Source organism: Branchiostoma belcheri, unplaced genomic scaffold (genome assembly GCF_001625305.1).
Source record: "Branchiostoma belcheri isolate BF01 breed outbred unplaced genomic scaffold, Haploidv18h27 scaffold20, whole genome shotgun sequence".
NCBI lineage: Eukaryota > Metazoa > Chordata > Leptocardii > Amphioxiformes > Branchiostomatidae > Branchiostoma > Branchiostoma belcheri.
In genome coordinates this window covers 1636443-1654287 of record NW_017803491.1, presented here as the reverse complement: position 1 = coordinate 1654287, position 17845 = coordinate 1636443, and the positions used below count along the sequence as shown (strand labels likewise).

Here is a 17845-nt window from a genome sequence, read left to right as displayed (position 1 = left end):
GTTAGCCGGCAGTATACTTAACTGGGGTTGTCATTTGTTTAATTAACGTAAGTCCTGGCAGTTATGGATTTTCCGTCTAGGGAGGAAAGAGAGGGCCACATATCGTGGCATTATCCCAATTGGCGCTAACCTGACCACAATCCATCGTCAATCTGTCAGAGCAAAGTTATAATTCAGTCCCGTAAAGTGGTACGCCGGCTCGCAATAAAGCCGTAGTGGGAGTAATGCATTGTCTGGTACCTCCTGTAGCATGAAAGTGCATGCCACAGCCAGGTAGAATAAAGTTACAGCCTGTTTCTTCTGACTGGAATATTAAAACGGCTGTTGAGTCTCCCGGGTTCCTGAGTATAATAAAAATCAGGGCACTGTGCCACTTCTCGTCTGCTTGATAAGGGCAACTTCATCATAAAACTGGAGCAGGCACAAAAAGAGCATAGACCTCTGCCACACAGTCATCTTGCAATCAAGAAGATTCTTGGCCTCGTTAAGCATAATTTGATCACTTCCTTCCTTTGGCCATGGCCCTGCCTACCACCAGGAAGTCTTGAAAATGCCATGTTTATACTAGTTTACACAGTATGATGTCCTCTGTCCAGGGCTCGAAATACCTCCTACATGTTCAGTTAAGCATCAGTGCAGGTATTTCTAATAATACCTGTGCTGGTACATTTACTGGGTTATGTGGAATCAGCGTAGGTGGATTTATTTGCGTATTGACTGGCACCAACTACATTTTGAATGAAGTTTAGAAGAAGCATAATGACAATGTTGTCTGAACAGTTTTGAGTACGATCCGTACTTCCTAAATTTTGACTGGTGCAGGGAAAATCAGTCTGGTCCAGGTAAGCTTCAATGTTACCTGCATCAGTGCAGATGTGCAGCAAAAGTATTTCGAGCCCTGCCCTCTAAGCCAAGATGGATGATGTTATGCATGTGGAGTGCTGACAGGACTTAATTGAATGGAACTTCATTTAGTCATTTTGCATTTGGAAAGGCACAAAGCAGTTCACAGGAAATATTGGGTTAGAAGGAAATGAACAGTGCACTCAGAAATGCGCAGGGATCAATTTTGTTTAACATTAGTGTGCCTCAGGTGATGGATGTTAAAAGTTTCATTGTTACATCTGACGTACATGTAAATGTACAATTTCTTTAATTGCAATTTTTGATTAATCAATTCCATCTGCTTGAATAAAAGTTTATAGGGTCAAGAAACTGACAGGCAGTATATTGCAAACTTATTCAGATGACCCTCATAGATATAGAGGTCAAAGGTGCTTGACCTTAGGCATTGACCTTTGGGATATGTCAATTGCCTTTCCCATTTCTATATTAACTAACTTATGCTGCTTACTTTATGTGAAGCTAATTTTTTTTTAATTTGCAGATTTTGATAAGTCTCCCCCTTAAAATTTACCATTCAACTTTTCATATGAATCTGTTTTTTAACTAGAAATCTTCTACTTGTCATCTTCTGAGCATCTTTTGTAATTTATTTTTAGCTGTCAATCAAAAGGGATGTTGAATCTGTGGTGCTTACTGGGAATCTGAGGGATGACCAGTAATCTTCCGTTACTTATCCTGCATAAAAGCGTAATGGTTCTATAATGAGCAGGCAGAACACTTGTAAGGATGCTTCCCTGCATTGAGTAGGATCTGTGCTGCAAAAGTATATGCTTCACGAATGCAAACAAAGTCACAATTGATATTCCTTGGTGTCACGACAACATACATTTCTGACTACTTGTTCAGACTTTAGCACGGTTCCATTTGAGTTTTGCACTACTATTTCTAGGAAGTGATATAGACTGGATGCCAAGCTTTATGCTGTATTAGGGTAGAGATTTTCCTTATTCCGTTGAAGGCACATTAATGGGATGTGTACGCTGTCTGCATTTCAACTCTTGAATGCAGGGATTTTGTATGACATAACATGTTCCAAAATAACTTGTTCCAAAATAACTCGTTAGAAAGTATTTTAAGTTGCCAGTAGATACAAATTCAAGACTTACTTTTTTATCTATAATATGTCATTGCCTTCACTTTCAACAGCAACTTCATAAGACAAAACTCCACCAATTTTAGATGCGTAAACCAAAAAGTTTAATATAGCCCAAAATGGCTTTTTCTTGTCTAATACACTTTTTGGAATGCCCTTGGTGTAGTGTCTATTGGCAATCAATATGGGTAAAGGTTGAATTGGAATGGATAAAATTAAAAGTGTGCAGGTGTGTGTAAAATTAGATGGGTACAAATGATGTGTAGGAATTTGGCTAGGGAGAGGGTGGGTCCAGGTTTAGTTGCCCCACAAACATTAGGAATAATGAAGTATTCTGAAAGAAGTTACAACATTGTAAAGCTAGAAAGGTCCTCCCTGATATTTGCTTCCTTATTCTGGTCTTATCATTTAGTGAATTAAGAAGGAAAATTACAGCATTGTGCAAAGAAGAGGATTATAACAGACATGTGTGGCCTTGATTGGTAATAAATGTCATCAGGTAGGTATTGAATTCCCGTTACGCCCAGAAATTACTGGAATTGACTCCAACTGATGTGCACAGATAGAAATTTTATGCAAGCGTGCAATATGTAAGAAGCTCTTATCAGGCATGACAAATGCTTCCCGGCACCCAGTAGATCCTTCAGGCAATAGTAACTGTGATAACGTTTCATGCCGAATGATTGTAACATTTGATGTGTGAACCCCCACGGACTTGTAATGCTGAACAGTCCTGTCTGGGAGACAATCGAATCTGATGGTTCCATAATGCGAGTATGTAGGATTCACGTAAGCAAAATCAACCAAAAAAGAAGTTCTTTTCGAGTAACATCTGACCATTTTTGCAGCTGATAACAGAAGTGTTTTGCCTAGATAGTATATTTAGGTCAGGCTTGAAATTAGGACACATGTAAATGTAGTACATGCATGCGATTGTGGAAATGACTTTGAGATAAGGACACATCGATAAGAAAGGAGTCTTAAAGGGCCACGTTGGTCGTTCAGTGGATCACAGGTTGACCCTTTGATAAAGAACTCTAGGCAAGAAAGAGGTCTCTGAGATGATGACATCAAATTTCACGGCTGAGGACTTATCGGTCCGTGCGGCGTAGTGAAGCTACACTGATGGGTTTTATAGCGCAGGTGATAGAAGCTCGCTTGTGGCGAGAGTCTACGCTGGCGTTAAGCACCGGCGTGCTTTGGGACCGTTTTTACGCAGACAGGTATGCAAACAGCCAGGAAACAAGAGACCGTGAAAAGTTTAGATCCCTTTGGAGATCAGCGTGTTGTCGATAGCAGTCTATAGAAGTGCTGCATCTAAATTCTATTGACAGCAATTTAGGATTGAAAAGTTCTTTCTGCTAGGATTTCTTGCTTGTAGGAAAGACTTGTTCGCCTTATTGTGCTTGACACTAGAATTCTTGCCTGCACAGGCTGATTTGTAGTCTTTTTGAAGCCAATTGGTTACGTACGATCAGAAATTCCTATTGTCAATGTCAGTGCAGAGAGCCCACTTCTGCCTTGGACTTGGCAGGACGCAACCTTTCAATTCGTACACTTCCATGTCCGCTATTGGAAGGTATTGGCAGACTTCTCTTGTAATAGTGTGTAATCATTGCCCTCTATTGCGTTTTGTCCCACCAGCTGCCCTCCCTATCCTCCATCACAATCTCCCTCAGCTCGACAATTTTCTCGACTTTCCAATCAGTGGCCCAGCCGGCGACCTGCGAAAATCTTATTCAGTGCAGAGAAGCAAGGAGAATCCCAAATTAGCCTGTAAACTGGAAATGCCGTCGTGCTTAGTTTGGCTTGGCCTCGGGGTACAAGCCTAAGGTTTTGGGGACTGAATCGTGTCATCCTAAAATGATGCGGTGACGTCACCTGTCCCCGTGTCCCTTTTTGGTAGGCCAAGGTTCGGGTGCCAGTGACAACTCCAGGTATCACCAAGGTTTATGTTGCCGATCAGACAACACATCAACAAGCCCAGCTCTCTGGAGTGTGCTGATTGTTGCATATGCCGCCCAATATCTAACACATGAAAACCAAAAGAAGGGCCTGTCAAAACTGAGTCTATCTTGTGTTATGAGATCACACAAAAGGACAGCATTTTCATTTGAACTATAGATGCTGATGTGTGCATACTAAGGAGTAGATTGATGATAACAGCACCTTTTCCTCAAAATAAATCTGATATGACAATATTTGTACAACAGGGTTGAAGCTGGTGGGACAATTTTATTAGTTAGGTGATAGCACTGTCACTTGTTATCTACATCAATGTACTTGTAATAAAGGTGCATTTTATAACAATGTTACAAGACGTTAACCTGCATTAGTGAAAATATGGTGTATAAAGAATCAGGTCTTATGTGAGAAGTTGAAGGTCATTCATCACTTTATTCGGGGTCGCAGACTACGAACAGAAGACTTGACCTTGAGGTTGCAAGCAAGATAACCTAAAGGAGGGCAGGATTTTGAGGGATTTTATAGAGTTCAAGGTCAAACAGTGCATAACCCGTGTTCTGGTGCATTTTTAGGTATGGGGGTGTAGCTGAGGGTTATTTAAAAGTAGAATTTTTAACCAATGTCTTTTACCTTGTGCCAGAATGTAGGATAATCAGGGTTCTCACCAGGATTTTTTCACAGCGTAGGGGTCAGGTATAGAAGGGCAACTTTCTGGGGCGCTAGTCGCGCACCGAGTCCCAAAAACATGGGTCTGATATTCTCCCCAAAAAATTTTGTAACTCATATTAACCACTTAAGACACTATTTATTGTTTCTTGGGGGACAGATTTTGTTCTGCCTTTGTTATAGCTTTGTTATATTTTCATTTTTTTAAAGATTAATGAAGCTTCTGCCCCCCAAAACCACCCCTACGCCGGTTGAAACACAGTGTAGGGGGCTAAATCACAGCGTAGGGGGTCAAAATCACAGCGTAGGGGGCCCCTACGCTCAAACAGCCTGGTGAGAACTATGATAATGATACAGGTTTTTAACCTCTGATGTCAATTTAGAAATATGAAGAGTAAAGGGTGACTAGCTGTTTGTCAAACTGACAAAGAAAGATGATTGTATCTCCTCCCTTGCCTTTCTGTGCATCAATCAGTCCCAGGGAAACTATAACATAAATGTAACAATGTACAAGAAAGTCGTTAGCATGCTAGTGAGAGCATTGTTAGCAACCAAGAAGAACTTAAATTAATGTTCAAAGTTCTTCAGCATAATTAAAGTTAAAGATTTCCAGATCCATACATCAAATTTGGGGAAGCACCTGGCGTTTTACACAGCTTCACCATAATAGAGTCTTCTCATTAATTCCTGTAATCTTGTGCTCAAAGATTTAGGCTACAGGTTCAACTGAGCTGTTCTCTATATTTGGAAAAGTATTAAAATGCATTGCTAGAGCTTTAACACATGCTTAGGCAAGCAGTTTTTCTTTCCAGCTTTCTAATAGATATAAACTGGGTAAAAACAGCTAGCTGTTCAGAAGTATCATATCCAATTTTAGTAGTGTGAATTAGACTGGGATAAGTTGTCAATAGTTTCGTTTCTGTAAGAATCCATATGAAGTCTGGAATTGGAAATCAATGGTTTATGTGAAATGCAGAAGGTTGTAGTGATGGAAGTGAGATCGGGTGGATTAGTGAGTTAAGGCAGGAAATTTGCATCGCGCCGTGACGGCGTGGTCACAGTTTCGCCCCAGGTGCAGGTGACAGGAGCAGAATGCCGGCATGAATTTTTCACACTTGCAGTTTTTCCTGTATCGATTATTAATTTCAATTTACGCAAGGCTTATCATAGATGCACACCGCTATTTCATGGGTCGTAGGTCGCACCAGCCCCAGCCAATCCTGTGCGACACAAGCAAATCTTTTTCAATTGATTCTGCGGTGATGATGGCATATTCATCCCGCCACGGATCAGCACCGACGCTGTTTGGGTTGACAATTTTACAGCTGCGTGAGCATTGCCTGAAATTCGGGTGGGGGTCGGGCAGATAGAGTCATCAATAATTAACCGCACGCCCCTGCATAAAGTTTCTTCCAAACATCACTCAATTGTATATTATTGGCCGGCAGAAAGATGATGTTGTCCTTTGCCACGGCTGAATTTTAATGGGGGGAGGGGTCTCGGAAATGAATAATTTTAAGCGACCAATACCTGTGATGGGATTGTTGCTACATTAATTTTGACATTTTGTTTCTTATGAACGTTTCACTCCAAACATCACTCAATTGTATATTATTGAGCAGCAGAAAGAGGACTCATCTTTTGCCACAGCTGAATATTGATGGAGGAGTTTACATGGGGGAGGGGTCTCGGAAATAAATATTTATAATGACCAATTACTGTGATGGGATGGTTGCTACATTAATATTGTCATTTTATTTCTTGGGGGAAATTCGTCCCAAATGTGATAGAAGCCCCCCTGGGGTATGCCTGTAATTGGAAAACCATTCTGGGATTAGTATGAAAAATCAAAGGGAAAATCAATATGCGACATCTACTGTGGTTTAAGTAAAGCTCCTTTGCCTTGACTGAGCTGTCCCTTGGGCGTATGGACCTGTCCAGGCATTAACGATTCCAATCATCTTGTTTCAGTGGCTGAAATGCATCCAAATAGAAGAATTCATTATTTTTATTACAGTCCTTGTTACTTTTGGATGGTTTGTTTTGCTAAAGTTACATTGTGTTTCGGCCAAAGTCTTAGCCTAGCTACTAATATACATGTAGAGTGTGTCTGCCCAACATTTTCGTACTGCAAAACAGATGTCTGATAATACCCAATATAGACAACATATCTTTTTTTTTTTTATCAGACAACATTATCGGTTTGGTGGGGTAACTTTAATTGGTCACCTGTGTGTCTGCCTAAGGAAATAACTGGGTGTGGTCCACTGGAAGCTACAGTTAGTCATTCTAGAAGATGGATGACTGATAAAACAGGAATGTTCATGTCATTTAATTACTGTATATAGAAGAGCTGGTGTGTTCTAACTACCATACAAAATGTGAGCAAATACAGCAACAAAGGTAATTAAACAAGATTAGAGTAAATTAATGATATCATGTGTTAAAAATGATAAAGAAATTCTTCTGAGATGTACTTGTAAAAATAGAACAGCGAAAAGCTAATGCAACAAGAGAACAGACAAGTTTCCGAGACATTGTTTTTGCGTGCCACCTGACGGATTCCGACCAAGGAACTTTTGTGCGAGGTACGCGGGGTGTGACAGTTTAGCCTGGGGCTATGTGGTCATATGTCCAACTTTTTTCTGAAAGTTTGCAGGTGGGCATGGTTTTGCAAGGACCAGCCCAGTATAATTAGCCCAATCACATGTTAGATAACTAGCATCTGCTACAACAAAGGTACGTTTCTTTGGCACAGGCCTTGCCAATGTTTTAACTTATCGCTTTTAACATTTGAACCAGTTGTAGGTCCTCTAAGCTGTAGTTAAAACATGAATAAACAACAATCCCTTTCGATGTGTTTTATTCTCCTTCTGCATTTACATACTGTCCATGAAAAGAAAGGGAACAAATCACACTATCTTGAAACTCATGATAAAAATTTGGTGTTTAAGTCTTGTGAAGTGTTGTGCAATGTATGTTGTGTTGGTATATCTATATGTCAAATTCACAGTATGATTAATGATTAATTATCAAAAGGTTAACCAGTGTGCCATACCAAGTAGGCAGATGTTTTGTGTGTACAAAAAAATATTCAGCATATTTCTTCAGTATGCTTGTATCACATGTCAAACAACTGAAATACAACAGCCACCATGTCCTTGGTAACCGCATTAACTTCTGTGTACAAAACAAGAAGGAAGGCATTTACAAAATCCAAAATGCTGTGATCTAGTAAGGATAAGACTGTTGTGCAGTACACATGTATGTAAACACCTAAGATCTGTCTCCAAGACATAATCCTAACGGCATACATAACTTGTATATTGTCCTTATTTTTAGGATAAAAATCTCTGAAGAAATTTCTGGTATTGAGGTTACTGAAGGTCACAGTAGCCTAAGAATGTATACTATCGTTTGATGATTTTAGACATGATTGTTCAATTCAATGACTTGCTGTTTGTTGTTTATTGTTTGCAAACCTTCTCCTGGATCGTAGCATGTGAGTATGGAAACCAAAAGTCACCATCATCATCATCATCACTCGTGGATGTCAGCACCATTCTCATCACCAAATCACCTTCTAAATCACCAGCACAGTTCTTACCATATACCAACATTTGTGTTGTGAAGTGTCACTGCTTGGTGTTGTGTTCAGTTTTCACTATGCCGCACCTGTATCTGTGGTAAAATCTGTGTTATTGTGGAAGCCCATTGGAGTAGATCTATCAGTAACATCAGCTGCATTGAGGGCACCCCTGCTGCATTTCAGGGCCTGCCTGCACCATCATCATCTGCCAACAATCATTCCCTGTTCAGAAAGCATGAATGATTCTGCTTTGACAGCAGATGTACAGAGTAGATTGCTGTGCTTTGCTGCATGTTTAGAGATGTTGTGATATCTAAAGCACTTCTGGCTTTGATGTTTACTGGATGAATGACTTGAGGCCACACTTGTGCCAGAAAAATGACGCAAGGATTAGGAATAGGTTTTGTTCAGTCACCACTCTAGGAATGTGAAACAATGTGTCATGAATGAGTTTTTCGGCAAGTTGTTGGTGGCAACATCAATACGAGGCTGACTTCCCCTGTAAGGTTGCCAAAACAAACAGCCAAAACTGTGAGAAAACATTCATCACATTGGCATGTTTTTCACCAAACACAGTATTGCAATTGTTCTCCCATGGAGGAAGGCATTTCTCATGCTGGTGTAATTGTTCCTGGACATCAGCTGATGGTTTTGTAGGCAGTTTTTAATTCTAGTTCCTTGCCAGAAGACAGAAGCGGACACTCTTCTAGGGCGGAGATGGACAAGGCAGCCCTTTTACCTGACACATACCTATTTGTGCTCGTTCCATTGATTGTTGCAGCCTTCATTACGGAGTCTGCGGGAGGGAAATCTGAAAGTGGCGTCCCATCCATTACCTATTGTCCCTCGCACCCCGATTCGCAGTGGGAATCAAACATTAAGTACTCGTTCTTCCCCCGTTGCCACGGCAACACGTCCAAGTGGAAGAAGGGGCTTTGTGCTGTTGTCAGAGAAAGAGGCTTACGGTGACACCAGACAAAACATGGGCAGGGATCTCACAATGGAATACTTCCCTGTAGTTGTGGGTTGCTGGGACCTGCATTTGAAAAGGGGGTTTGTGCTCTTGTTGAAATTTTCCACGGCCGTGTAAGAAATGGAACATTGTTCTTGCCCTACAGGACCCAGGTCCATAACCAATTGGTTCACCCATCCCAGAGGGGAGGGAGGAGAGGGCTGGGAGCCAATCACACAGATTAGCAGTAAACAACATGCTCCTTTGGAATGAATGATCTTTTGTATGGATTGTAGAAATCCCTGAAGGAATTTGTATAAAAAAACATAAGGTTCTCCCATGATTGTGATAGCTAATACACAAGGAAATTGTTACTCAAACAACTGGATAGATTTTGATTTACCTGGATCCCTAACCTTCTTCGATGGTAGCCAGAACAGCTTTGGAATTTCCAGCAGTTACGTAATTGTCCTTTATAGGTACAGTCTTTCGTGAATTATCCTTGGCACGAATCAGAAACCAAGAAATCTGTGTATTCAAGTCCATCTGTAATGAATGCAAAAGTGGAGATACCAGGACCAGATTTGAAGCTCTGTTCCACAGATTTTGTGCCAAATCTGCATGGCCCAATGATATCCTTGTCTTTCAATTCAAGCCCAAGTATTCCTATACCCGCAGGGCTGCTTATCATATTTACCGGATGCAAAACTGCCTGCATGCTAGGATTTACAAGAAAGTTGGCAAAGGGAGATCAATCTTGACGTTGTCTTGTCCAATAAAAGCGTCATCCTGTTCGCTTATCCTTGTGACCGCCGTGATCTTGGAAGCGGTTTTTACCCGGATGTACCGCTGGTCTGGGTCAAGCCTGTGTGGAAACATGCTGAAGTGATCAGCGTGTTGTTTAACTTGTGAAAGAAGATGGATTGGCTTAGAGTGACTTTTGCCATAGGAATGAGGTGTTGGACAGTCAGTGTCATAGCTGTTTAAGGGTCAACTGTCGGATGTGTACAAGAATTCAGACTGCACCAGGAATAGAAAAGATTCCTGATTCATGTTAGTGTGTTAGTTAATAAATTGTAGTAAATTTGTGGACCCCCCCCCTTTTTCGAACAGCCTGCATTTTCTGAGGCAGATTCTCTTCAGTTGTCTGTCAACAAGTGCTCAGGGCACAGCTGTCTTATGAACAATTGAAATAAGAGAAATGGCAAGGGGATAGTAGTTAAAAGGTTAGCTCACCAGAGGGTAACCTGTATCTCTGTCTTCTCTTGGGCACAGCAACTGCTTGTTGCCCAAAATGGTCAAAAAAGGGCAAGATTCCAAACCTTTGAGCTGTGCTTGGTAGATAAGGGCTAATGACTACTGTAGCCCAAAAATGGCAGATAAGAACAACTGCCCAAAGAGGATAAAGCTAGCTACCGAAAATCAGTGGTTTAAAATTTCAAACGAAATTCCCCCCTCCACCTCTTGAGTAATATCATTTGTTTTCTGCAAGTTGTGCCAAGAGGAAGAGAAGTGCTATTAGGGTCAGTGGAAGACAGATGGACGCTCAGGGTATGGGGCTCATTAGGGAAGCAACTCCTGGGGTGGGAAGAATGATGGTTCAAATTAAAGGTGCTGAACACTGGGGAGACTAGATCAAGATTACTTTGTCTCTACCTAAATTGTATGCTAAATATACACTCTGAGATTGTTTGTGTTTCTAACACAAAAGTGGAAATAATTTGGTAAGGAGTTGAGATACTAAGAAACAGATGCAAGGGGAACGCAGCTGTTAGTAAATTCTGAGGCGAGTCGTTACAATAGAAACATGCCCTTCAGATGTCAGTACACTTGTGCCAGGTGCAGGACTTGCTACCACAACTGGCCTGTGTTCAACTTCAAGGCTTAAAGCAAGTTCAATGTCAAACTTCATATTTGCTGGGAAATGTCTCTCAGCAAACGACTGTGCAAAGCTTGCCCCAAAGGGAAACTTTGCATACTAATCACCAACCAAACATTTTTCATCCAAACCTCGATCCTTGAGTAAGACAGTGTAGGAGGAAGGTATCTATGAAGAATAGCCTTATAACCTTTAACAGCTACAAAGACACCAAGGAAGCTTTATTCTCTATATTAGAGTGTAGTAAATGGCCATTTTCTGGATGCCCGACTTCTGATGTGCCGTGAGTCTGCATTTTTCTTCTTCTGGTCCCAAATCTGTCATCAGTCACCCCCACAATCTTTGTCGTAGGTTGACCCATATACACCGGTGTTTTACATCTACAGATGTCTGGGAAACTGTAGGTGGTAATCGTATTGTGGAGGGATCTTGGACTTCAATTGTCTAAACACAGTTGTACTTGGCCTTCCAATAACAAACACTGAAGACTGATACAGCCTTCTTTGGGGAGTATCCTGCGAGGGAATTTCCTGGAGTCACCAGGGAGCAAACCTAGATAGCTGGATTTCCAACCCGATCATTAGGCTTGTCCTGTGTTGACGGAGACAACTAAGATTTCCATCTTTGAATAGCCCTGATTTGCTTTAAGTTCAAGTATCTCCTCCCAGATCAAAGCTCTGGTGTTGTTTAAAGCGGGAAAAGCTAGGAAAACATTCAACAGTTTGTGGCCTGTATTTGTCAGTACTGTTGGTAGATAAAGTGCAGAGACAAGGGGAGTGGCGTTGCCAGGCACTGCGGTGGCCAGGTTTGTTTTGCCTTCAGGATGTCAAACAGGAGGTTTGCTGACTGATGAAGGTTACCAACGGGTGTGATCATTGGAGACATTCGGAGATGTCATATCCCTTCTATGTACGTGGCAGCTCTATTCCGGGCTGTATATCTTATGTTTTTGCACAACTTGAAATTTGTGGCATTCCAGATCTGTTAGGGTGGTTCACTGTAAGTTAGACATTTTATTAAACATGTTGAATGGACTCTTTGAAGCAGTCAAGTGGTTTGCAAAGATACAAGATTTTTTAGAACTATCTTGGTAAACAAGACAGATCAACAAATGCAGTGAGCAACTGCTGTAGATTATTCAAAAGTCACTGTGCATTTATACCTGGCAAACACATCTTCATTCATAACAGTTACTGTAGTGTCAAGCCAGATGAATCTAAATCTGTGAAGATGTGAATCTAACCCTTCACAGCAGTCTGTTGGTAAGCCAACTCAGAATGCAACAGCTGTGAAGACATTCATCCTTCTTATTCCCAGCCTTGCAACGGCGTATGTATAACCATCGCAGTCTCCGGAATATAAAGCGTTTCTGCTTGTTGATCACTGGCTTGTCTCTGTCGATGACGAATGGCCAGAGAAGGAATCGCAGAGATAAAGAAAAGGGAAATGTAGGCAGGATGCATCTGGGAGGAAGAGTCGGATCCAATTTTACTTCCAATTTGTCAGCAGAAGGTAGAAGTAATCTGTCACGGCAGTGGAATCGACAAGACACTATCGTGTTGCAAAGGTTTCCCCAAACTTGAATAATGCACAAGTGGGTGATTTATCATGGAATCCTCAGGTTGCAACGCAGTATCTTGTCTCTCCATCCACTCTGTTCCAACTGTGGTACAAGTTTTAAGTATTGGGTTATCACACTCTCAGTATTTTGGATATCTACTATTTCCATCAAAAGCGTGTTACATACTTGTGTGTTTGTTAGAATGAAGCACCGGCTTATATGATACTAGTACAAGATTATTTTTTTAAATATAACAAGCTATGAACTCTATGAGCAGAATATGTTTGTCTGGCAGCCATTTCATACCATTGATTCATCTTGTCTGTTGACACCATCAGTCTCTTCCCACTTGATGTTGTATGTGGTATTGTGTCATACAAAAGATAGATTTATAAGCATGATTACAATGCATCCATATTCCCACACAAGACTTACACAGGAGGATTACCATAAGATGACACTGTATCTAGGACGCGTTCCATCTGATACACCCCTTGAACATCCTTAGTCATATATTATTTCCGCAAAGGCAAATGTCAGCCGTGGCATAATAAATTGATAGTGATCATCACGCTTCAGGCAAATTTGTCACAACAGGTTTGTGATAAGGGATATTAAAGTGTATGTAACAAGAGGAAGCTGGTGGAAAGAAACAGGAGTAAAGCCTTTGTCACACATAGCCAAGTATGGCCTGAACACTAGCTGAACTCCCACCAACCATGGGTAGGTGTAGATTGGGAGCAAGATCGGCTGGTGTTCGAGTCAAATTCAACTCAAATTCAATTTGATTTGTAAAGAAAGGTAGGCGTGGCCAAATCTGATCAGACTGCTCCTGACTTCAGTCAACCTTGGTTGGCTGGTGTTCTGGGGAAGGTTCTGAATGTGTGACAGGCTTAACCCAGCAATCTGATGGTTAAACCTGAGTGTTGACCGTGTTGTTCTCTTTTGTTTTGTACAGCCTGAAGGTGAGGATGACCTGAAGAAGAGACAGCTGATGGAGCTGGCCATCCTGAACGGGACGTACAGAGACAACAACACCAAAAACAGTGAGTCACCAAAAACTTTCCCCAGAAGACTGTCCCAAAATTACAAAAGCAAGTTCTAGAAAAGAAAGCAAAATCGATAACCACAAATATCCATGTGATTCAAAAAGTCCTTTTCGGGTAATTCTTTTTGACTGTTTTAGCATTGGATTATTGTTCTGGAGTAATAATGACGATTCATGAGATACAGTAGTCCCTAATAACAGGTAGATCCTTAGATAGGCAAAGCTTCAGTAGGACAGGCACTGATCCAGTATGCATGCAAAGCTGACAGTTAGAGTGGGGGTGGGTATACAGATTACCCCAGCTGAGATTTCAACAAAAGATCCATAGAAACGTTGCAAGTATAATCTTAGCTTCAACGGAAAAGTGGTGATGGGTCTTGGTATGTTTACTGATAAGATGCAGGTTTTGTATATGTTTGATTTGCAGGTTCTCTAGACTATGACTATTGACAAGCATCAAAATGTGCAGTTAGGCTTTAAAAGTATGTTTCAACATCCAGATGTAAAGAGGAAATTCTGCAGCAATTTTAGTGTAATTTAGAAATGGCAGAGATCAGCTCTCCTACCCAACACACATCCACACAGCTCTGGACTGACCTGGTTGACTAGTTCATGGGTGTGTTGGTGGGAGGAATAAACTAATACACGCTTGTCTTAGTACTGCAGCTTTCAGCAGGCTCCAGACCGACCTAACCTCATAATAGCAAGCCTCTAACATGTCCAGACTAAGGGTTTTAACTACCTGAACTAGAGCAAGCAACTGCTACTAGAACTGTTCAACTTACCGCCACAACTTGACATCATCCATGTTGTAACTGTACTGATGGTGAACTGATGTATTGGAACGTAATGTTGATGTTAACATTGCTCATGATAGAGTTGGTGTATGTAGTATGATGACTTGGGTTGCCTTTCTAATATGTATTTTTTTTTCCGTTGTTGATAATATGATATAATCTTTCCTGTGTTTGGTGTTTGTCCGTTTGTGTCTTGCGGGTTGCCATGGTTTTTTCACAATAAACATCACTTTTACCTCTCATTCACCCCCACACACTAGTGACGAGCAGTCTGCCGTCGGACTTAGCTCTGACTGCCCCCTCCTTGTATGCGTTTGCAGGGACAGACCAGAAGGCAGGGCTCACCCTCTGTAAGTCACCGGGCTTTGGTAGATAAGGTCGTGTTTGCGCTCGTAGAGCTAATGTTGTAGTAATGAATTAAAATGCTTTCAAGAGTCCACAACTGCAGAAAGAAACCTTTGTACTTTTGAAAATATTTGACATATTTTATTTTACCAGTCAAAGTAGTACTGGGTTAGATCATTTTGGCCCCTCTTTAAGACTTTTGTCAGCTATCATCACTTGCATTGTAAGTGCAGAATGATGTCACGCTGAAGAAAGTGTTACGTTGGATTGCCAAAGTATTAAGAACCTTTTCTCGTATGTTGTAGTTGGAAAATTTGTCCCCATGCTGTTGTGGACTCTGTGCTTATGCTGTATAATCATAACTGGTGTTGCTGTGAATTAGCCAAATGTAATGTGCATTGTTAACCCACTTTGCCATGTAAAGTTAAACATGTTCACTTCTAACAGTTATCAGCAAACACTTAACTAACCTTGATTCCAGATGTACATTGGATATTGCTTCACACAAGCCCACTCTTTTGGCGTATTAGTGTTGCAGTATCTGGTGTATATCTAGTAGTAAGGTTAACCTAACAGTGTAGAATGATATATAGTAGCTGAAAGCTGTTTTTCCTTGTGCTGCGGGATCAAACTCACTTGCCAATATACTTGCATCATTGCCACATTGCTGGGCTACCCATAATGCTTATCTCCAGGAATAACTTTTTTAATTACCCACAATGCATTTGCCACGACTTTGATGCAGCTGCCCTTCCTGTGTCCCTATATAACATCCTCCTTCTCTATGCCACAATATCCACGTCATAAAAACAAAAAGTTAACATCTCATCCCCTTCTTCTTTTGTTAATGTCAAAATCATCTTCAGTACATTGAAAAACTGTCAGATATCACACACACACACACACACACACACACACACACACACACATATATACATGCATGTCTTAAAGAATATTCAAACGTTATCTTGAAATTTAATCTGTGTTGGTAATGTTCAAACCTTACTTTACACAGTCTTCTATTCTAAAACCCTACAGGAATATTATACTGTTTTGACTTTGGCTTTTTCCTGTAGACAAATAAAGTTAAAGCAACAAGTGGTGAATTTTGCCTAACTACACACCAAACCTTTCCAGCACTCTAACAAGATCACTTCTCCACACCTAGGGTGGAAATTGTTTCCCCAATTGTTCATTACCTATCCCTGTCTCTGTCAATTGACCTCGGTACAATGTCGTTGACCCCCTGACCTTTGGATCTGGATTCTGGAAATTGCTACAACGAAGCAATTCTGGAAGTTTATGGGAGGAAGGTGTTTGGTCCAGATGGGCACAAGTCTGCATCATCATTCTATTCAATCAGTCGGTTTGCAAAAACCTAGCACAAAAATACAGCAACTAAGTAGAAATTTTGGACATCAAGCCAGAGAAAGAAAATTGTTGAACACCTGACTGATTCTCTCTGAAAGTTGACTTGAAGTTTTAGCCACTGACTGATGATCACGTTTTGTTGCATTTTTATGAGAAAAGTTTGTGAAACAAGTCTGCATAGCCTGGATGCCAGACTGTTCCCAGGGCTTACAGAAACCAGCTCTGTGGCTCTTGGAAAACGTCTGGCAACTAGGCTAGTCTTGCAAGGTATGGATCAGTCCCCCTGCAGCGCAAGGAGGAAAAGCAGTGTCCACTAATGCAGCATTTTCAGCCACTAACTAATGAAAAATACATTGCATGTTTATCATTAATTAACATGGCAGTAGTGGGGCGTGGTTTGTGATAGTTTCGACTGCAGTAATGGTTGGTGGACCCAAGAGGGTGGTCGAAAAACATCTTAGCTTTTGTAGTCATTCTGGTAACCAGTCATTGCCATTCATAACATGCCCTCCTTCTCCTTGGTAAGTATGAGGAAGAAAAGCATGTCAACAGAACAAACTACGCCTGAACAAAACCCATAATGCATTGTTCATAGCAAAATCTGGTTTCCCACAGGTGCAATATGTTCTGTCGACATACTAGAAAGAAATGCCTCAGTCCAAAATGCTGGTATCCTAATACACAGTTCCTATGCAGTAGTCTTACTGATACACCATTGGTTGCATTGTTGCAGATTCGCCTCGGGGTGTCCCCGCCCCCAACACGCCCATGGTGGCCCCTCCGACAGCAGTACGCTCCCCGATGCCGGCGGGCGCGCCTCTCATCGCGACCCCCGTCCTGCAGCGGTTACCTTCGACCCAGCAGATCATGTCCAACGGGCTCCTCCCGCACATGGTGTCTCCCGAGTCCAACTTCCTGTACACGCCTTACGACTACCCCTACTCCGTGCCTGCCTCATCCATTCTGCAGTACCCCATCGAGCCCAGCGAAGCGATAGGTAGGAACTCCCCCTATCTGCTCGGTAAAGCACTGCAAGATTATGACACTGTCCTCAGCTGTTTGCATACAGAAAGATTTACTGAGAAATTTGTGGACAAAAAACAGTACTGAATTCCTTACACAAGGAAGTACTACAGCAACTGGAGCAAATCTGGTCACTGACGAAAAGTAGCGGATGCTACTTGAAACGTCTTTTGACAGTTTTCGAAATCCATCCAGTTGCTTGAGAATTGTGCTACTTTACCTGGATGTCTACCTTCATTGACATTCTAAATTCCATGTTTCAAGATACTGGTCTGTTGAAAAAAAGATAGTACGCATCCTTAGAGCTGACAAGTTGCTAAATTGGCGAGAACATCATTTAATTAAAAATATTCTGTAAGCTATAACTCGATGAGGACAGTGTCATTTTCTTCTTGGTCACTAAAGTTCACCAGTAGCTGTAGTTCAATGCATGCCGTAGCTCTCTCCACATCTGGCAGCCAAACTGCATTTTGACGAAGCCATGTGCATGCGATGATGTTTAGCACCTAGATGACCTCTTGCCAGCTGTTCCATAACTCCGTGCATGACTTGAAGTGTGGTTTCTCACCGCTGCACGACATCAGAGTGCGACGCTGACCCGTGCTCGGCGAGGTCGCTAGACCAGGCTCTGCCCGGAATGACCGAGAGCT

General features: G+C 41.5%; 1 protein-coding gene across 8 annotated transcripts in view; it reads left to right on the top strand.

The window, feature by feature from the left end:
- The window catches only part of LOC109469271 (protein quaking-like), a 47587-nt gene that overhangs the window by 21646 nt on the left and 8096 nt on the right, over positions 1–17845 (top strand). For 3 of the 8 annotated variants that reach the window (XM_019767763.1, XM_019767768.1, XM_019767770.1), the window contains exons 4-6: positions 13570–13657; positions 14717–14806; positions 16906–17193. In XM_019767763.1, the coding sequence (XP_019623322.1) occupies positions 13570–13657; positions 14717–14806; positions 16906–17193 (466 nt within the window). The remainder of the gene's footprint in view (positions 1–13569; positions 13658–14716; positions 14807–16905; positions 17194–17845) is intronic. The other 5 variants (XM_019767764.1, XM_019767769.1, XM_019767765.1 and 2 more) reach the window with 4 other exon arrangements.